Source organism: Phyllostomus discolor, chromosome 5 (assembly GCF_004126475.2).
Source record: "Phyllostomus discolor isolate MPI-MPIP mPhyDis1 chromosome 5, mPhyDis1.pri.v3, whole genome shotgun sequence".
NCBI lineage: Eukaryota > Metazoa > Chordata > Mammalia > Chiroptera > Phyllostomidae > Phyllostomus > Phyllostomus discolor.
This window is the reverse complement of record NC_040907.2, coordinates 166,424,446-166,446,851: the sequence shown is the minus strand read 5'-3', so window position 1 is coordinate 166,446,851 and position 22,406 is coordinate 166,424,446. Positions and strand designations below refer to the sequence as shown.

At 42.1% G+C, this 22,406-nt stretch overlaps 1 protein-coding gene across 6 annotated transcripts in view; it reads left to right on the top strand.

Annotated features, from left to right (window-relative positions):
- The first annotated feature begins 14,728 nt into the window (after nt 1-14,728).
- FAM204A (family with sequence similarity 204 member A) overlaps nt 14,729-22,406 on the top strand; it is a 30,531-nt gene continuing 22,853 nt past the window's right edge. Inside the window, exons 1-5 of one of the 6 annotated variants that reach the window (XM_028514202.2) lie at nt 14,729-14,812; nt 20,552-20,793; nt 21,293-21,380; nt 21,518-21,545; nt 21,729-21,828. In XM_028514202.2, the coding sequence (XP_028370003.2) occupies nt 14,752-14,812; nt 20,552-20,793; nt 21,293-21,380; nt 21,518-21,545; nt 21,729-21,828 (519 nt within the window). In that variant the 5' untranslated portion in view covers nt 14,729-14,751. Of the gene's footprint in view, nt 14,813-14,846; nt 15,337-20,042; nt 20,049-20,523; nt 20,794-21,292; nt 21,381-21,517; nt 21,546-21,728; nt 21,829-22,406 lie in introns of those variants that run through there. The other 5 variants (XM_036027371.1, XM_028514203.2, XM_036027373.1 and 2 more) reach the window with 5 other exon arrangements.

The window sequence follows — 22,406 nt, the reverse complement described above, 5'->3', positions numbered from 1 at the left end:
CGATGCTCCGTTCGTCTCCTACCAGAATTCTAAATGAAAAATCATATCTCCTTGTGCATTTACTAAAGATTTTTCTCAGCTGCATTTGGTGGCTTATTACAACAGTGTTTGAGAGACAGGGATTTTTTTTGCCCCTTGTCAGATCGTGTGACACAAATACCGTTCTTGCTGAGGGCTGGGTTTTGGAAAGGCGGGCCTCCTTCCCATGCTTTTGTGTATAGGTTACTTATTTTGTATTTCCATTTCATTTCGTTTATACGCTAGCTTCCTAAGTAGTTACTTCCTTAGGCTACTATGCAAAGTTCATGGTGTTGGTTCTGTATAGTAAAACATTTCATTTTGGCATATTTCGAGCAGTACTTTTTTAAACAGCTGTACTGGCTTCACCCATCTGAAATGCACAATCTGATGGTCTGTTAGCCTATTCACAGGCTTGTGTAATCATCGCCACTATCCACTTTTAAAACACTGATGTCATCCCCAAGTGAAGCCTCATGCCCAGTAGCACCTTTTCCACCTCATCCTAGCCCTAGGCAACCACTAGTCTACTTTTTGTCTCCATAGATTACGTAGTATTTTTTAAAACAAATTTTAATTACTATCTAAAAATTCTGGTGATTTATGACATTATTAAAGCTAATACATTCAATATAATACTCAGTAATGGCATTTTTCTTTATTTTATTATTTTTTATCTTTAAAAAGAAAGCATGTGGCCCTCACTGGTGTGGCCCAGTGTTTTGACTGTTGGCCTGTGAGCCAAAGGGTCACAGGTTCGATTCCCAGTCAGGGCACATGCCTGGGTTGCGGGCCAGGTCCTCAGTAGAACGAGTGTGACAGGCAACCACACATTTATGTTTCTCTTCCTTTCTTTCTTCCTCCCTTCCCCTCTCTCTAAAAATAAATAAATAAAATCTTTAGGAAACCCCAAAGCATCCGGTTTGCAATGATTTCAAATCCATTCATAGATTATAGTGGCATTATGTTCACCTGTGCCGCCCTGCTCCTTGGTTGGTACTGTGAGAATTCTATGTCTACCCAGATGCAGAGATGTTAAGTGAGAAAAATGGCGAATGCTTAAATGGTTTGCATGAAGCACTCTCAGAGCAGAATATCTCAAGCAACTGTATTGTTTCTCCTTTTCGTTCTCCAGTTACTCCTACCTCGGCAACACGTAAAGACATACACACGCACACAGAGCAGCCATGGTCAATATGGCGGAAGATGCCAGTGCGCAGACTTTGTGCCATGGCAACCAGAAAGGCGGTCCATACCCAGTGCTGACCTCTTCCTCTGCACACTGTAAAATGGGGTGTTGTGTGCTTTGACTGCATACAATTATGGTTTCTTCTAAATCATGGCGGGAGTCACAGAACGTTCTCTAGAAGTTAGACGTGTTAAAGAAGAAATATATAAGATAGTATTTGTGGTCAGTGCTCTTTCTGCTGATTTTGTTCATGGATTACCAGAACACCGGAAGGTCATTCATCTGTTCGCTCATTCAGGTAACACCCATTTATCGATGAAAGACGATGGGAACAGCACAGCGAGAAGGCCCAAGGAATGACGAACACCTAAAATCCAGCTTCCTTGGAAACTGTTGTTCGACCTCAGCGCATAAAAGGGTGGGCTGTCTTCTCAGAAGGAAAGAGCTCAGTGAATCACACATCTTTTCCTCTTTCTTGAAAATTTGCAGCCTCTATTTTGCAGGAAAATCCAGCATAATTGGCATATACCCATCTTTTTAGGTGAATTAGGCCTTCACCGACAGATAACCCATTTTGTTCTAAAATGCAACAAACTCTCGGAACATCTTATTCCATGCAATCCTTTGAATGTGTCATTTGCTATTCATATTTGATGGCCTTAGGCAAAAAAAAAGTTATACAAAGGTATTAATGCAAGTAGATAATAAAGCTGCATTCTATAAATCTATGGCAGCTTACAGGAATCATTAAAGCATGCCGAAGTCTTTCATCCGTTCACAAATATGCGGGGCACCGAGTGTCTGCTGAGGTGCATGACAAGTCAGAGTTAAATATATATTAATAAATGAATTAGCTTCATAAATAATAGCCATAATGACATTTTAGGAGACAATAAGTCTGAGGATTGTCAGAAAACGGCTGATGTATGAGCTTCACGTCTCAGTGATTCTTCAAAATGAATAGGCTCTGCGAGACAGTTCAGCCCCGCGCCCAGCCTATTTCCTTGAATAATTTACTTGTTGTCAATTTGTACAGCCACATTACACATGCAAATTGTGCTGCCTGTGCAAACACCACTTGGAGATGATAAAAACAAATTTACGGAGGCTATAGAAGAAGGATTTATTTCACTTTCTCACCCAGGTCAAGCAATACATGTATCTGACGATTGTGTGTACCCAATTTTGTTGTAATTATATCAGCAAATTATTCCTTATAATCTTATTATTTTTAGCAGTCTCCTTGTGCTCGGGATAATTAGCTTTCTTCACTCAGTGTAAAAACAATTCAACTTGCCAGCCAGGCAGGGCATAGCTCCATTATCTGTTTTGGGTTTAAATTTATTCCCTATATTCTTGGACACTTTGTGTAAATTAAAAATTTCATAGTCCCTAATACTGTACACGCTGTTCATTCAGTGATGAATTAAGGCCCCTAAACCTCTCCGTTTGCTATTAGATATCTCACCCACTTTATATGTTAATCTGTGCTAATGAATTCCACAACCCCTAGCCACAGCGAGATGACTAAAATTATTACCACTTACAGAGATATGCCTTTTTCATTTAAAGTTCAATTCAAATTGCTCCCATAAACAGTCTGCCACACAAAGATACCTCCTATAAAGGAGAGTTACTTACCTATAAGTAGAGTTCTCTGAAAGTAGTATTATCTTGGGATGCACATTCCTAGGTCACGTGCCCTCAGGTCTCTGGCCTGGGGCTGGGGGGGGGGGAAGAATTCATAGCTGATAGGTACGACTTTCTTTCTTGGGGGCTCTTCATTAGCTCTGTGGCCTGCATTCCCAAGGGTTATTTGGGCCACACCCCTTCACTCGACCAATCCCTTCTGAGCGGAACAGGCCCCGTACAACTACCCAACCAGAGCCAAAGGCCCGGGTTACCACAAATGATGACGGCTGATGATCAAGAAGCCCACTTTCCATCTTAAAAGAAGTTACCTAGAAAATACGATGCTTAGCAACTGAAAAAATGTGTGCTGTTTTCCACATATAATGTGAAATTTAAAATCTATATTTACTTTTACATAAAAACACGTTGATGGTGCAAATGATACATTCTTGTTATGGAAGAAGTAGAAAGTAGAGGTAAACAAGAAGAATAAAAAGCACGTATTCTCAGCAATAGTCCCACCACCCAGTAACAGTGATTGCTAGTGTCTAGCATCTGATTTTATAAACTAGTCTTCTGCGCACCTACCCTTTACGGATGGCAACCAAATCACTAGTATCACCACGTTCCTATTTAGCCCATTCCCGGACGAGGTTCTAGGGGAACTGCCCCATTTGCCCTTAAGTCTCCACATGAACCCATTTTAAGGATGTTACGTGCTGTCTTCCTCCAGAGCTGAGTGGCTCCTGGGGTTTTAGGTGATGGACACTTCGCTCCTTCCACCCTCTTTCCCCAACAGAACCTTCGAGCAAGTTCTCATGCAGCTTTAGCTCTCACATGCTCTCTGAAAGTACTGCCTTCCAAGAGGACGCTTCATGGAACAGCACAGGGAGGCGCGAGGGCGTCGGAACAGGCTGAAAGCTGGATGCTCGTACCCGCCATGCACGAGCGACCTATTGATATGGGTGCTGCTCCTCATCCACCGCGGCCTCTGCACTTGATCTTCACAATCACCGTGAAAGCAGGCAGAGCGGCTGCTGTTTGTTCCTGTTTCACAGATGAGAACATCTCGCAGGGGCGTCCCACCTACGGCCCGCAGGCGGCGTGAGGCTCAGGAAGGCTAGGAACGCGGCCCAACACAACATCGCAAATTTACTTAAAACGTTATGAGATTTGTGTGTGTGTATGTGATTATGTGTCACAATGTATTTAACGTGCAGCCCAAGACAACTCTTCTTCTTCCGGTGTGGCCCAGAGACGCCAAAAGGTTGGATGCCCCTGGAAGGTCCAGGAGGTTAAGAAACCTGCCTGCTAGAAAAAAAAAAAAATTGGTACTGAAGTCTTAGCAAAGTGCTCTTCATTTTAATTCTTGCCCTTAGTCATCACTCGTGACTTTGGTGGATTTCCTGTACTTCTTAAAGACAGATCATTTCCAAAGGTAAATCTTTGGAAACCTTTTTGGTGAGAAATTCAGAGCTCCATACACTCTTTTATTTTGAGGTCCCTTCATTATTTATTACTTGAGAAGGCTATTTACAGAAAGCAAATATTTTGCTTCAGAAGAGTTTATAATAGTCTACCTTTTATAGTATCCTCTGCTTAAAAGTCAAAACAGCTTCTTGGGCATGAGAGGTTTTAGTCTGTGATTAAGAAAATACCCACATGGTAAGTTCATTCCGTATCACCTATGGACGTATGTAGAATGATTAAGACCCAGCCTAAGGCCTTTCCCACTCTGTGCTTCTTTTCTTGCCAGAGTCACTCTGGCACTACACACTCACGCAGTTAGGATGGCCTACAGCAGGGGTCCCCAACCCCCAGGGCCTCTTAGGAACCAGGCCGCACAGCAGGAGGTGAGCTTGAATGGAATGCATTTGAATTATCCTGAAACCATCACCCCCCCAACCCCCTCTCCACCCGCCCCCGGGGCCATGGAAAAATTGTCTTCCAAGAAACCGGTCCCTGGTGCCAAAAAGGCTGGGGACCAGTGGCCTGTAGTATTGGAGGAACATTAGGCCAGAGGGGAAATTTAATACGTCAGTTTGAAATTTGAAACTGTCACCCACAATTCATCCGAGTTGATGTTTGGCAGAGCCGGATGTACAACCCTTCACATCTAATCTCACATAGAATACAGTGTGTTCTTTGGCGAATGGAAACCAGGTAGACTTTAACTTAGCATCTACTCTGGGATACAGCATGTTCACCTGACGTCTCCTCTACATCGTGAATTTCAGATGTGGGTTTGGTTCTAGTGAGCCCAAGCCCAGAAAACTGTGAAATAGGTGAAGCTGGGGTTTTTTTTGTGCCTCAACCATCCTCAAGAGTGTCTCCTCCCCTCTTCCTCCCAGCCTGGCCCTGCCCCTTCTTCCTGGGCGCCCCGGGCCCTCCCCAGTCTTCCTTCTCCTGTTAGGGCATCCTGTCTGAATTCGGCTGGTCACTTGGTTACAGTGCAGTGTGGTTAGCTAATAGAGCTTGTGTGTTTTCACTCCCAGGATTATCTTCATTTTGTCTGGGAAAAACTCTGGCGAAAAGAAAAAAATATATTTATACACCAGGTAAACATTCCCAGTGACCATCAACTGATGTGACTTAGATCCAAATTTTTGGTGGCCGGGGATATTTTAGTTGTAGAATTGCGGAATGCTGCGTCGAAGATCTGGGTTCCTTTCCTGGTCCATGAGACAAGTTATTCTCTCTCTTTCTTTCTGTCTCTCTCTCTCTCTTAGTTTATTCATATACAAAATGAGGATAAAAGAGTCTACATGTAAACTATGCCCTAATCTCTGGATGACCTTTGAACTATGCAAGGGAAGAACACAGTCCAAGCAGCCCGGCTAATACTAAAATAACTTTAAGATTCGAGCGGCCGCCTACCACAGGGGGACGGAGTCCAGAGCTCGTACTTCGGGCTCGGCCAGTTCACTGCCTGCTTGTAAAAAGAGGGAATGTTCTTTGGGGGAAACCGATACAATCTAGAGTTTCTATAACACATCATTCACAATTTCCAGGATAAAGTCCAACATTTCTTGTCATATAAAGAAACAAGAAAACGTGAACCTTTTCAAAAGAAAAAAAAAATCCATGGAGCCTAACCCTGAGGCAACGCCAATGTTGGAATCAAAAGATAAGGATTTAAAAATAGTTATGCTTTAGGGTTTAAAGGAAAATATAATGAATGAAAACATAGGAAACCTCATGTAAGAGATATAAACTATAAACTGCAAATAGAAATTGTAAAGCTGAAAAACAACATGAATAAAATAAAAAATTTACTGAGTGGCTTAACAACGGCATGGGTGTGGCCAGAAAGAGAGTCAGAACTTAAAGATATACCTACATGAATGATACAATCTGAAAAACAGGGAGAGAAATAATAATAAATGATCAGAGCCCTGGGCTCCTGTAGATCAATGTCCTAATGTCTAATATTTAAGGAATGAAATGAGAGAATGGGCTAGAAAAAAATATTTAAAAACACGGCTGAAAATTCTCCAAATCTGGTTAAAGACATACATTTCCTAGTTCAGTAAGTTCATTGAGCTCTAAGCAAAACATAGAAAACATAAACTGCATTTCTAGAAACATAGTCAAACTGCTGAAACCCAAAGATAAAGAGACAATCTTGCAAACAGCCAGAGCAAAAGGACATGTTTTATGCTGGGGATCAGTAATCTGACGGACATCTAACATTTCATCAGAAACAACAGAAGCTAGAGGACAGTGGAACAACAGTTTTAAGGAAAAAAAAAGGAAACACCCATGAACCTCAAAAAATAAAAAGGAGTTCCACTCCCACCTGGGATGGAGGAAGGTGAGGAGCGTGCCGTTCCTGCTCTGAAAAGAGAACAGTGCTGCCCTCGTTGGTGTAGCTCAGTGGATTGAGCACAGGCTGTGAACCAAAGGGTCGCCGGTTCGATTCCCTGTCAGGGCACATGCCTGGGCTGAGGGCCAGGTCCCTAATGGGGGCCATTTGAGAGGCAGCCACACATGATGTTTCACTTCCTCTCTTTCTCCTTCCCTTCCCCTTTCTCTAAAAATAAATTAAAACTTAAAAAAAAGAGGACAGTGCTGTACAAAAGACAAAATCATGACTTTCCTCAGTCCCCTCGGAACACTGAGTTTAAAGGGCTCACAAGCAGCTAAAAATCCACAGAGTGGCAGACCCCATCAGGGCGAAGGAAGGTGGGGGCCCTGGCTCGGCTAAGGAAAGCACAGAAAGAAGGAAGATATGGTTAGAAAATGGAAAACGGCTAGAAAGATAGCAGATTTTTCTGACCATGGGAATAATTACATTAAAGGTGAATACTCCAGATACAACAATAAAATGCAGAGATTTGATAGGATAAAAAAAAGACCCAGACCCAAGTAGGTATTGTCTACAAGAAACACACATTAAGTGTAAATGTATCGATATGATAAAAATTAAAAATGGGAAAAAGTGTTATGGAAATACTAATGAAAAACTAGCATGGTTATATTCATATCAAAATGATGGCAGCTTCATAACAAAGAATATTATTGAGGATAATGATGGCTATTAAATAATGACAAATAGGTCAATCACAACAAGTAATAAACACTCAAATACCTGTGCATCTACAAGTAGCTTCCAATACCAAAAGCAAACAGAAATGAAGGGAAAGTAGACACATCCACAAAAACAATGAGAGATTTCATTGTTCCTCTTCAGTCACCAATTTAAGAAGTAGACAGAAAATCAGTAAGGAAATAGAAAATTTAATAGCATTGAAGAGTTGGAAATGGAAATTAAAAACAGTGCCATGTACAATGTAGCACAAACTTAGGAAAAAATTAAAATATGTGCGTAACCTACGTGCAGAAAACCCCAACATTTTCATGAGAGAAATAAAAATAAATAAATTGGGAGACAAAGTGTTCATGGATTAGAAGATGCAGTAATATTAAGATGTGGGCTCCCTCTGGGTGATCTAGAGATTCAGTGTGTTCCTAATCAAAATCTCAGCAGTAGTTTTTGTAGAAATTGGCAAAATCGTTCTAAGATTTGTACTAAAAAAACAAACTAGAATAGTCAAAACAACTTTTGTGGGGGAAAAATGTGGTTGGAAGACTCACACGACCTGATTTCAAAACTCACTGTGAAGCCACTGTGATTAAGACAATGTGTTCTCACAGAAAGGTCACACACGTAGATCCACGGAGCGGCACTGAGGGTCCAGGGTCTAGATCTACACATACATGGTCAATCTGATGTTCAACAAAAGTGCAAAGGCATTTCAGTGAATGACAGAGTTTTGACAAATTGCCAAAAAATAAACCCTGACTTATACTTTGTATTGTATATATAATGAACTCAAAATGGATCATAGGCCCTGGCTGGCATAGCTCAGTGGATTGAGCGTGGGCTGTGAACCAAAGCATCGCAGGTTTGATTCCCAGTCAGGGCACATGCCTGGGTTGCAGGCCACGGCCCCCAGCAACCGCACATTGATGTTTCTCTCTCTCTCTTTTTCTCCCTCCCTTCCCTCACTAAAAATAAATAAATAAAATCTTTTAAAAAAGGATCATAGCTCTAAAATCTAAAACTGTAAGTATGTCCAAAATAAAACAGGGAAAATACCTTTGTGATCTTGGATAAGGCAAAGGTCTTTTAGACACAACACAGAAAGCACAAACTACAGGAAAATATCGATCGAGTGAACTTTATTAAAATTGAAAACTTCTGCTCTTTGAAAGACACTCTTGGGAAAATAAAAAGAGAAGTCACAGGTATGATCAGTCATTAGCAAAATGAAAATTAATGCCACAGTGAGATACCACTATCCACTGTTTGAGAGGCTAAAGTTTTTAAAGTGTCCCTGCCAAGAATGTGGAGTGACAGGAGGTTTTCATACCTTGCTGACGGAAATGAGCAGCGATATGACCTCTTGGAAAACAGCTGGCGGTTTCTTACACAGTTAGACGTGAACTTGCATGTAACCCAGAAATCCCACTCCTAAGTATTCATTCAAGGAAAATGAAAATCTTTTGTCCACACAAAAGCATATGGTGAGTATTTTAGTGTTTTGCTCATGATTCATAATTGCTAAAAGTGGAAAACTAAATATTTTTCAACTAGTGAATGGACAATGTTGCATTTCTGGAATACGACTCAGAAATAAAAAAAGGAGCAAACTGTTGATACATTAAACACGAATAATCCTTGAATGCATTCCGCTTCATGAAATAAGGCCAGAATAAAAAGACGCCATACTGTTTTATCTCACTTATAAGGCCTCATTCTGCAAAAACAAAAACTATGAGGACGAGTAAAAAAAAAATCTCAGCGGTTTCCCGGAGCTGAGGGTGAAAGAACTGGTTTCCTCTAGAGGTGAAGGAGGGGACCTGCAGTCACCGCGACCTTCTATGTGTGGATTGTGGTCGTGGCCACGTGACTAGGTGTGCTTGTCAAAACTCACCCAACTGTGACAGGTGAATTGCATTGAACATAAGCTCTACCTCAATAAACCCCGACTTCAAAAAACAAGGAATGAGGGTGGAATAAACACACTGTCAGATAAAACAAAACTAAAAAAATGCATGGCCAGCAATCTACAGCACGAGACACGCTCAAGGAAATTCTTTACAGGGAAGGTAAGTGAGAGCAGACATAAACTCAGACCCACTCGGGAAGGAACGCAGAGCATTCAAAATAGTAAATATGTGAGTAAATGTAAAAAAAACCCACTTCCCCTTCTTTATTCATTTTATATGTACAATATATATGTAGTTTAAAGCCAAACAAAGCACTGTACTGGGGGATTTATAAGGTATGTAGATGTAGCATATGTGACAACGTCACCCAGATGTGTCAAGAACAGTAAATGGACCTGGACATACCCAAGGTTTCCATATTTTAATGAACCGTTGAAATATTAAGTAGTCCGAGAAGAGGATGGAGACTATAATTCCTAGAGGGACCGCTACAACATAAGACAAACAGGTCAAGATAAAAGGCCATTACGTACATTAAAGTGTAATTCTGGAAAGGACCCAGGAAACGAGCGCGGGAAGAGGGAAGAGGTTGCCCTGGGGATGGGCAAAGCTCGGAGAGGGGAGGGCACCCTGGCTGGTCGGCGCGACTGAGAATCTGATTGCATTGGGTTGGCTGAGAACCTGTCTATGATTCCGGGCTACAGAGTGGAGTGTGCTTTTCCTAACTGGAGTTAAATAAGTACACCTACCCCAAATTTAAAGATAGAAGGCATTTTGAAAAAACTTCCAAGACAGAGCTGAGTGAGGATGAGATTTTATGAGGCAGATCATTCAGGACATCCTCAATGTGGCAAATGTATGATTTCAAGTGTTTTATTCCAAAGAGTTACAGGAAATTCAGAATAGTTATTTCATCACAGACAATATCCTAAGTGCTTAGTAGATTCCCAGACCATAAAAGATAATGCCACATTGCAATAACATCAAACAAAATAATTAAGTAATGATACTGAGTAAGAAACGATTTTGCCTCACTTTGAAGAGTGGAAACTTTGGGAAACATTCGGAAGTGTCCTTTGGACACATTCAAAATGAGATGCTAGTTCTTTAATTAGTCGTTTCACCTTAAACTTGCAACTTGCTTTTTCTTCACAAATCCATCATCACCATGTGCTTGGCGGTCCTGATTAGTGTGGTGGGTGGTGGTGTTTTATAGGTCTCACACACACAGACACACACACACACACACACACACACACGGGATAGGGAATAAGACACAGAAGTTGCTGGGACTGGAAAAAGAGATTTCCAGATGGTGCACCTGCATTTGTGAGGAAGAGACTAGCTGATGTGGAGTTTCCATACTCTGACCTGTGAGAATCAGAGAAGTGGCAGAGAGCACGGTGAGCATTTTCTCTACATCAAGAGGAAGGTGTGTTAGGTCAGCCTCCAAGCGACCTCATCTATCAACATTTGTGCATTCCTTAGCTTTTTTTTTCTCTGTGCCCCAATAGAACTTTATTTATAGACTCCAAATTTTGGGTTTTGCCTAATTTTCACATGTAATGAATGATTGTCTTGAGTTTAAAAAGGCCTTATTTTTTAGAGCAATTCTAGGTTCACAGCGAACGTGAGCAGGAGGTGCCCAGATTTCCCGCATGTTCGCCGCCTCCACCCATGCACGGCCTCCCCGTTGCCGACTGCTGTCCCCAGCAGAGCAGCACGTCATTCTGACAGGTGGACCCACACTGACACGTCACAATCACCCAGAGTCCACAGTCTCCCTTAGGGTTCACTCTTGGTGGTGCATATGCTATGAGCCTGGAAAAACTTATAATGATACACATCTATCCTTATGGTTACTATTCAGAGCATCTTCAATGTCCAAAAAATCCTCTGGGTACTACCTGTTTGATTCCTCCCCCCGACACACCCTCCTTATTTTTTATGTATAAGGAAAGGAAATGAGTATGTATTGACCATTAGTCAATTCGTGCCAGCTCTGTGTGAAAAGCTTTACCTGTGTTCCTTTGTGTGGAGAGATTGATCAGCCTTCAGGCTGCTTGGGAAGGTGAAGGTACTGCGTTGGGAAAAGAGAGACTGATGTAGCCTTCACTGTCCCGAAGCAGGAATGATGGAAGAGGGTCCTCTGACAGGGTGTGCCCACTCACGGGGCACTGGGGAGGTGGGGAGGGAAGACACACTTGGCTTCTGAGGACATTCTTTTCAGGAGCTCCCACTGGGTAATCGTCACGTTTATACTTTATTAACTGTGCTGTGCCGGGAACTTCCTTAAAAGGGAAATGAGCAACAGTGGAGCAAGCATGAGCTTGACAGTCCAGGGTAACTTCCCCACCTGGTTCTGCTTCTTAGCAGCTATGTGACAACAGGCAAGTTTCTTAAACTCTTAAAGCCTTAATTTCCTTATCTGTTAAATGGATACAATAATAACTACTTCATATGATTATATGATAGTAGATGCAAAATACTGAGCATGTACACATTCAATAGGCTGTCTTCTTTTCCTTCTGATGTATGGCCCATTGGACCAGATGATTTTGAAAGCGCTGGACATGACCCGTTAAAAAAAATGGCTTTCTTTGGCAACATCCTATGTTACAGAAATGCTGTTTCCTCAAATGTTAACTCTTGCTGGTAACAACACAGTGTTAGTTTTTTTTTTTTTAACACATTCCTAGAAGACTCACAGGGTTTATAGATGCTATGGTCTGCGAATTTAAAAAGCAAAGCCAGAAAAGGGATTGCCACGCAATTCCTAAAATTCAGAACTCCCTGGTCTCTGTTCTTCTGCATAAGTCACTGGACCGCTTTTTCTTCAACACAGAAAATAAGGCATTCTGTATGGACGGAAATTAATTATTCTCTTTCTCAGTTTCAGCAAGAAACACATTTATTATATATTCAACAAGGTCACGGTCACTTTTTCCAACTGAGAAATATTTAAGGGATTTCATTATATTTGGGAAAATTTTCATCAATCAGAGATTTAGCAGCCACCAAAAAAAGCCCTCCACAATTAATCTTTTATAACATGAGTGTGACTTGTAATCTCTACACTAAGAAAAAAACGATGAAATATAAGGAAAAACTATTCAGAAACTATAATATTCCTTGGCAGAGAAAAACTGCTTTATGATTCTTCAGATACGTTCGATAATTTAAGTGAAACTTACATGTTTGAAATTAGTGCCAGATGCAACCCAATTCAATCTCCATTCACTAGCTGCATCACGCTCAGTATGATTTAGTAAAAGGTATTCAATAATTCTAGGTTGCATAGAAATCTCACAAATACAAGTATTTCATTCACAAAATGCATGGTTTGGCAGGTCTCCAGGGCAGGAATTTGCTGGAGGGAAGGTAAATTTATTGATTAAAATAAATCAAATGACTGGCAGTGCCCCCAGACAAGTGGAAAACAGTGATATTCAGAGAGTAAGTCTCACAACCAGAACCAGAAGAAAAGTCTGAGCTATTTACATTTATTGTAGGAACCCAATAATGGCAAAAACAACCAGATATTTGGGGATGCTCAAATGAAGAGAGAAGAACTTAAAATACCTGTTTTAAAGTAGGACTTACCAAAAACCTTTGATGTGAAATCTGGTATTGTAGGTCTTTGGAGTCCCTATCATTACATTCCCCCTCCATTTTGCACATTTACATGTAGTAAAAAAATATGAGTATTCTTTGGTGGAATTTATGTGGAAACAATCTGGACAGTTCTTAAATGGGCTGACTTCCCCCTGTGCACTCTTTCCCCATTCTGGCCACCCTTCCACCATACGCATTTTCATGGACCGAATGTTTGTGTGCCAATAAAATCCATATGTTGAAACCCTAACCCCCAGTGTGGCTGCAAGTGGAGGTGGGGACCCTAAGGAATTAAGGTTACTTAAGGTCATAAGGGTGGGGCCCTGAGAGGATTAGTCTCCTCGGAAGAAGAGACCTGGGATAGGAGATAGCTCTCTCTCTCTCTCCCCCTCCTCCCCATTTTTTCTCTTCCCACACACGTGTATTAATACAAAAGAGAGGTGGGGCAGGGGAGAGAGAGAGAGAGAGATCATGTGAACACACAGCAAGATGGCTGCTGCCTTACAAGCCAAGAGACAGGACTCAGAAGGAAACCCATGTGGCTGGCATGTTGGACTTCCCAACCTTCAGCTTCAGTACTATGAGAAGTAAATTTCTGTTGCTTAAGTCACCCAGTCTGTGGCTGAGCTAATAAAGTGATTAAGAGGCCCAACGCCACGGCTAAAACAGTGCTTTCCCACACACCCTTTCCGTAACACTTGAAGGTTTTGGATTCAGCGAAAACTCCCTTGAAAAGACAGACACGCTTGGCCAGGACAGTTTCCTACAGATTCTTAATAGCTCAGCTCTGCTTCTATTCTAGAATCAGAGAATGGGAGCCTGTTAACAGGACCTTAGCCACCCAAGCTGGTCAATGCAGGTTTCACTGCGGTTCTGGGGTTATATGGAAAACTAATCCATAAACCTGGCACATCTTCTGGGAGACACTGGGGGCAGGGCAGCAGATAGTCAAACAATAAGCTTAAAGACCTGCTTATACTAAATCGTGGTATATTATTGAGTGCCACACTAACATTTTATACGTTTCCAGAATGTTTCCAAGGGAGGCATTATTGATAATGTTAAGAATAACAAATAGCTAAGACAAAAGGGCCAGGTAATAAACAGGTTAAGGTCTTTAAGTGTATTTTCTTATACAAACATTACAACACTAGGAAACAGGAAACAGCCTTCTTATCCTTATCAGAGAACACTATTTTAGGAAAAGGAAGCCCTTTTAAAAGAGCTCCACTCCCATCGCGATCACATTATGGTTTTATTTTCTTCATAGCGCTTTTCTGTTTTTCTTGGCTGTTTTTTTCCTTGCTTATATTCTGCGCTCCCCCAGGGTCTAAAACAGTGGCTGCCGTGGAACGGGAGTTCGTTCAAGAAGCTCTCGGCCAAGGTCACACAGCTGGTTGGTGAGGCAGCTTGGACGATAATCAGATGGTAAGCTCCATGAGAGCAGGAGACGGACCGTTTCCTCCTAAACAAAGTGTAGAAGGAAGCCTGCTTAAAAAATATGTGCAGAAAGCAAAAAAGGAAGAGCGAGAGAGGAAAAGAATGAATGAATGGAAACATTCCCAGAAAGGGCCTAGAGAGTATCAGCAGCGATTCTCTCCTTTGTGGATCGAACTCACGTCGAAGTCTAAGCCTGCACCGGATTATTGGAGGAGATGAAGAAACAACAAAGTCTGGAGAAACGACCAGAAGAAAGAGGGAAAACCATGGGAGAATAGAAGTAGAAAGAAAACAATCACCCTCAGTTCAACCCCTTTCACCGCCCAGCTGAGCGCTGGCGGTTGCCATGGCGACTACTGGGCCAGAATGGCCCCAGCCCATTGGCTGAGGTGTCAGAGCCAATGAGGAAGCGCGATGTTGGTGGGGTCTTAAGATGGCTGCCGGGCGGCTGCCTCCGGACCGGTGAGTAGGGTTCCTTACCCGGCGGACTTTCGGGCGTCTCGGACCCCGGCAGGAGAGGTTGGGGAGGGCCAGGTGCGGAGACCGAGGGAGCCAGTGTGGGCGGCCTTACAGCCTTAGACCGAGGCGCCCCAGCCCGGGTCCACGGGAGCTTCGGCGGGGCTGGCGTCCCGATTTGCTCCGAAGGGGCGTCGCAGCGCCCTGTCCAGCCCGTTGGGTGGGAGGGGGGCGGGGTTCTCCGTCGCACCCCGGCCCAAGTGAGAGGGGTGAGGAGGCTTTCGGTTAGGGAAACAGGCTCCTGTTTACAGTTGCTGGGTCCCGGAAGAGAGCTGCAGTTAATGGGGTGTCAGCAGGCTAGATTTCCTACACCGGAGCCAGGGGCACCTAGTTCTGGGCCCGGGACGGGCACCCCGTTTGGGGACCGGAGTGGGACGCTGCCGCCAGGGAGCCTGCAGAGTTCCGGGTGGCGCGGCCAAGCAGGAAAAGGTGTACCCTTCTAGAGCCGCCCTCTTGCAGTCTTGAGTCTCGTAAGTATTTTCACAGCGACATGCGACTTAAAAATGAGCCCCGAAATGTTACTGGTTAACTAAATCTTTCTGGGGTCTGAGGAAGTGTTTTCCACCGCTGGACTAAAGAGACACTCTATTTAATCAAAACATGCATACGGGCAAAATCCTGCTAAATACATATATACAATACAGTAGTTTATCTGAGTAATCAGATTGGTAACTGAAATCCTAAGGCAGGCCTGCGATACACTTGTACTTGCTACCTTTTGGGGAAGAGGTGACATGTTTATTTCATGAAAGCAAATAGGATGTTTACATTGATGTTAATGATACACGTGTAAAAGTATTCTAGTTAAGTAATTCCAAGTCACAGAAACCTCTTCAGATGGGTGGGTGGTGGTATCTGATTATTATACAAGTAAGGTTAAATCTTATCAGACAAGGTTCAGGTTCCTGGGATTACTTCTAATTGGATACAAAATACGGGAAATAAGCTTCATTCAAGGAAAATGGAATTGAAATTTTGGACTATTAGAGACAGGGGACATTTACTCATTGGACTGCTCAGATTATATCTTTTGTGTTTGGTTATAAGCAGCTGCCTGGTTGCCCAAAATGTGAGTCTTACTTGAATGTGACTTTGATATATGTAGTTTAGTGTAGCATTTTACATAGCTTTCTGCACTTAAACAGTGAGAAAAAAATTTTTTCTTAAATTTTAGAAAGTCCAGGATTACAGGCTAGAGTCTTTCTTTGGACCCACTTTCAAATCTTTGTCTCCAGGAATATATTACCATTTAAAGTGCCCTCTGAAAGTGTATAACTTGAAACCATAGAGTTCCATTTTTGTAAAATAAGTGGGTCCTGGTGCATTAGGCAAGTCAGTTGCCTTATTTATAAAAGGTAGTCATTCCTGGTGGAAGGTTGCTTGTGAGACTGATGGTAAATCAGTGCCAGTCACATTGTTTGTATGCTATGTGTAGCAATGACTGGCTTTGTTTCCTTTTTTCTGGTTCTGTTTCTTCTGCCATGACTGGAGTTTTCTTCCCTTTCTCTAGAACATCTTTCAGGTGTCCTGTGTGAAGTGTGTGATCTAATTGGAAACTATTAACCTTGGCTTTGGCAGCTAGGTTGAGGGGAGAACCCTGTCTGCTGGGGGACTGGGGTTTAATCACTGTTGCATCTGCCTGGGACAGAATGGAGAGTTGCAGCAGGAATGCAGTGACCAAGTTGTTTGGGCACAAACAATGCTAAGGTCCATAAGGAAATATTTTAAAGCTGCAGAGGTCATCTAAACAGACCTTCATTTTATAGTTTAAGAACGGAGACCCAGACAGAATGCAGTGGCTTGCCTGCAATTATGTTGCTCAGGACTCGAAACCTGTCTTCAGCTCTCAAAACCATGTCTTTTTCTGCCGTACCAGCCATTCCCAGTCCTTTCACAACCTAAAACCCAGTCCTTTCACAACCTAAAACCCCTTTTATTATAATCTGGTATCTGCGTGGGTGCCAGTCAGAGCCTCTGATTAACGAGTATGTGGTGAAGAATAATGCTTCCTTGAATTTGTCTCCTCATCTAAAGGTGGATGATGTTAAGGGAAAAAAGTATGTTGGCCTTTTTGAATATTGAAGAGTAACTTGGAGACTGCTGTTACCATCTTTATGAAACTTGGTACAAACCTTAGGTTAGGAATTGCCAGACTGTGTCACGTTCTTCTCGATGCATTGTGTTCAGCCCAGGTGTGCTAAATGAATAGTAACCGTGGTGGGTTTTCAAGGGCAAAAGGAAACCCAGCCATTCAGACTGGAGTGATACATACATATTTTCAGTTCATAGTAAATTGTGTCAGTGCAGGACTAAAGATGTGTTCTGGGTGGTATACACATAATTTTTTTAGAAGAATGATTGTGTAATGAAAAAAAAAAACCCTTAAGAAGTAGAGAGTGTTTGAAATGACGAGGGTGATATTCAAAACCATAGAGTAAAAGGGACTTCTGAATCATTTACATCGTTTTGGGGGCAATATGATTAGATTAAAAATTATTTGAATTACAGGCTAGAAACTGAAAGGTTATGTATTAATAATACATGGACTGTGGTATAGACCTGGCTAGAATCTACACTAAAACACTTCAGTTTCTGGTCCGGTATACCATGTCTCTTGGGAATGACTGAGTAATTTTCAAATGTAAAGGGTATTATGGAGTGATCTGCTTTATAGTAAAGGAATAGACTCTGAAAGAGGCGGCATGAGAGATGCTGCAAAGAATCGAAACAGCCAAAACAGAAATAACATGAGGCCTGCCATGGTACAGTTGGAAATGTATGAAAGAGACGTGTATGCTTTGAATAGACAGACAGTGTTTTGGAACACAAGCCCGAAGCATGTCACAAAGCAGCCACACCACACTGGCTGGTTCACGGTCAAGGTGCTGCTCGTGTGGGCAGCTCCGCTTCGCAGGCTCCTCAGTGAGTTATGCGTGTTTATCAGGGGCCACTCGTACTTAGGCGTTCTTGTTTTTTAATAGTTACAGGAGAATGGCACATTAAAGGTTTTTAGGAATTGAGTTCTAAAACATACTGTTTTCACATTTTGCCTTACTATATGGATTTGGATGTAGAGTCCAGTTTTTAAAAGTTATTCTGATTTTTTTCCCCTTTGGGCACACACAAAAGAAATCATTCCAGCCAATGCCACACTGAGGGCAGTCCTTCATGCTGCATCAGTAAGAGCTAAAAACATGATTTTGAGAACGTCCAAAAAGCAGTCAAAAACAGATGGCTGCTTGGGGGCTGATGAGGAGGGGCACGCCCTCTCCAGGGCCCCTGAGAAGCACCTTTGGGTGCCCACAGCACAGACTGCCCTGCAGAGGCGCCGAAGGTGCGGTCCTTTGGGAGGACGCCTGACGGGGAGACGTGTGTCTTTCAGGAGCAGCCGCACTGCAGGCTGGGCCAAGTGGCGCTCGGCTGCCGACGGACAGAAGCTTGCCCTGTGTGTAGGTGGTCGGCTCCATGAGGTTAGGCACTTCTGCCTGTTCCGTACACTGCTGCCCCATGTTTGGCAGAGTGCCTGGCACACAGTGGGTGTGCAGGAGACGCTGTGGACAGGGCAGAGAAGAATCCCAATTATGCTAAGAAAGCTAAATTTGAAGTTGGTTACTATACTTAGATCTTGAAATGGATAAGGAGCCTAAAGGTATATCATATACCAATGTCAGAGTCACGTTGGAGCTTATTACTGCTCCCCTCCTCCGGCTTTTCAGAACAGAAGTATTTTTATTAATAGCAGAACATCTGTTTTTTAATATCAGCATGTTTTACATGATATCCTTTGTGCCAGTAGAGATACTCAAGAGTATCTCCATTCCGACTTTTAAAATCCTTAGGCCTGGTTTAGGGATGAGTCCAGATTTTATGGGGCCTATATAATTTTGGGTCTCCTCTTTTCTTTTTTAAAAAAGGAATACATATTCTAAATAGAAAATTAGGTATAGTGTTTTGTTCAAATGAACTTTGAAGCTTAAGCTTCATTATCTTCATGGTAGTTTGCTTTTGGCTTTATTGCTCCATTTAGAAAACCATACACCAACTTTTTTTTTTAATAGAAACTTCACGTGAGCCTGTGGAATTCAAGGAGAAATGGTTTGCATCATTTGTGAAGTGAATACATTTCAATCATTAGAAACGTCAAAACTACCTTATGAATGCTGCCACCTGTAATAGAAATGATCAAAGTGTACATAGCCACGGAAGTAACAATAGCAAGAAGAACTTGGCATTGACCCAGCCCCTAGAACCTCCTAAGCATTGCATTGAGTGGTCTCATGGCTTGTCTCATGTAACCCTGTGAATACCCCCGTGTGCAATATAATTATTACTGTGTTCCAGTGCAAAAACCGAGGGGAGGGGTTAAAAAAAGGATTCCCACGTCGGGTGCCACGAGTACGCGGTAGACAGTGTTGCAGTTGGAGCAGTTAGACGGCAGAGCCCTTCCTTCCCCGTAAACAGCCAAGAGAATATTTTGGTGAGGGTGTGTCAGAGAGCCAACAGCGGATGAGTGTGGACCACAGTGGCAGAAAGTAAGATCTGATTCTTCGACCTGTCAGGAGCTTCTGAAAGTTATCAGGAATCCACTAGTCAGAGTTATGTGAAAGCCCGTGACGCCTTTGTCTCAGACATAACGGTGGTGGTCTTGTTACTAGGCTAATCACAGGAGGGGGCAGAACACTCAGCGGAAAAAGATTTCTCCCCTTCCGTGTTATTCCTTCAGGCTGATAGTAAGTCAGGGGCAGTACAGCTGACGTCTCGATTTTAGGCATCTTTTCAACAAGCTGGTTTTGCTCAGTACGTCTGCTGAAATAGACTGTGCCGTGGAGATTAGTAGTGGAAATGTACTTGGTCATCGTAATTTGAGCAACCTGATTGCAACTCCCAGTTTTTAAAAATAATTTTTATTAAACTTAACAATAGCTAGTGGTTCTTTCTACCAATGGGCAGTATAGCTAACGCTAAATATTATTCTCAACTTTAACATTAGTTTTCCAAATATAGTATTGTTATTCAAAAAAGCTACATGTTTTTCTTAAAATATTAGGATTATACTCCATTTAATATTACTTTAGCAAACTACAATTTTAAACTAGGATTTCCTTTTTTACCATCATACTTGTCTCAAACTGTTTGTACAGCTTAAATTTTTTTCTTTGAGTAATTGTTTGCCTGCTCCTTAGTAAGTCCCCTGAATGCTTTATAAATTCAAATACGGGTAAAACAGTCAATTTTGTTTTCTTCTCTGGTTGTTATGGCAGGTAAAACAATCAATTTTGTTTTCTTCTCTAGTTGTTATGGCTTGAAATACAGTATTACCATTCTTAAATTGCCTGCAGTGTATATCGTTAGCTCTTAACATTCTTGAGCAGTGGATGCTTTTACTGCATTTTTTTTTTAGGCAAAATTATGCATATAATAGAGAATCAAGGTCCTGCTTTCTTCAGGTCGTACACTTATAGGTGTGTCTTGTAACAACTTGCTACACTACTTTACACTTTTTAATTATATAGGCAATTAATTATTTTAATTATTTTAATATGGAGGGCATAGCCCATTATAGATTTTTAAAAAGTTTAGATGGACTGTTCCCAAACTATAGATATAACGATTAGGCTCCTGGGGTGTCATTTAATGGTTTTGAAATTCTTTTAAAGGGGCCCGAATGCATCCTTTTCCCCTTAGAAGAGAAGATGTGGAGTGGGCTGCTGCCTCCTGGCCTAAATGAGAGTGATGTTGAGCCGAGTTCCGAGGATGAAGACGCTTCAGGGAACTCTGGACTCAACTTACAGGAAGAGAAAGAAGATGGGACCGTTACAGAAACGGAGAGCTCAGATTTCCCTGCAGGTGGACCAAAAACTGACGCAGAGGCAAATGTAAACGCGTATGAAGAGTGTCCTTCTGGAGTTCCCTTGCCTGCGTGGCACGTAGGTTTTCTCAGCGGTGTCCTTAGTAGATAAAGGCTGTGTCTCTCTGCCATGGTCGGAGTGTGTGCGTCCTTGGGAGGCAATGGGCGGGAAGGATTGGCTCGGAGTTCTTCCATTACTCTGTGGGCCTGTGGTCAGCCCATTGGCCACTCAGACCCTCCCTTTCATTTTTGTTTTGTTTTTCATAAAAGGGGAAGAAAACATCAGTAGGATTAGCTACTTTGCCTGACAGTGATACAGGAGGAATTTCTATCTTAATTTTATCTTTTTGTTATCTGTAAATCATAGATATCTTACTCTCAGATTATTGGATCGACCTATTTAGAGATAAAATACCAGGAAAATCCAGGTTGTGAAAGAGTCTTGGAGAACAGAGTATCTTAAGAGCTTAAGTTTATATGTTTATAAATATTAAAATTTAATTTTTTATTAGCATTTGTTATTTTTGAATGTATGCCTCGAGGTATATATTTGTCTTTTTTTTTTTACTTTTAACTAGAAATTTCAAGAATTGCATAAAAAGCACTCTGAACAGAAAATTTCAACTTCGAAGTTCAGAAGGAAAAAGAGAAGACGCTCCAGAAAAGGTTTGTCGTTTTACTTCAGACTAATAATTGTCACTATTGCTAGTGTCGAACTGCAGTTGAGCTCATTAATGTTTAATGAATGTAACTTTGAAATAACAACTAAATACTTAGCTTTTAACACTGTGAATTCTTTTTAGGTAAATTGAAGAATGAAGAGTCTCATAGGTAAGTGAAATTAAAAACATATGTCTATTCTAGACAGTATTTATGGAATTTGTACATATAGTTCCCCTACTAACCTTTGGAACATAAAAACTAGTTGTAATATAATTACAGTAATCAATTAAAAAGAATTCAAATAAAAAATGAGTACATTTAGTGCTGAATGCATTGTCTGTCTTCCTATAGTGAGCAGTCCTCAAGGGAAGCGCAGTGGAAGGAACTTACTCAGTATTTTGGAGTCAACGACAGGTTTGACCCTCCTGTGAAAAAGAAAAAAGTTGAGAAGGTGAGGTCTTATTTATTGCATCTTATATTTCCCAGTAGGAAGTGTTTGTAATTAGCCTTACCCAGTATATTTCTCATTAGTGCATTCAGTGAAAATGTTAAGGTGCCTACTGTGTGCAAACAAGATGCTAGGCAAACAAGTAAAAATACAGTTACAAATAATTTAAAGGAACAAAAGCTGCGAAGGCAGACACGCCCAGGGTGTTGTGAAGAAATACAAACGGAGGCCCCGCGGGCACCTGCTGTGGCCAGGGAGGACCTTCCTCAGGAGATGCCGTTTCATGGAGCCCTGAAGGGCCAGAAGGAGCTGTCTACATAAGGGATGCTGGCGACCACCCGGCCAGGATCCTGGGGCAGAAAGCCGCCCCGGGACCTTTGAGTAGCCGGGGAAGGCCCAGCCGGCCGGGACGCAGTCAGCGAGGAGCACGGTGCCCGGTGGAAGCCTGGGGAGGTGGCGGGGACCGGATGTGGAAGACCTGAAGGGGCCCAGAGGGGAGGGGGGTTTAGTCCCGGTGCAGGTGACAGGCATTCGGGGGTTTCAGGTTAAAGGAGTGACGTGATCGAAGGTCTGTTGGAAAG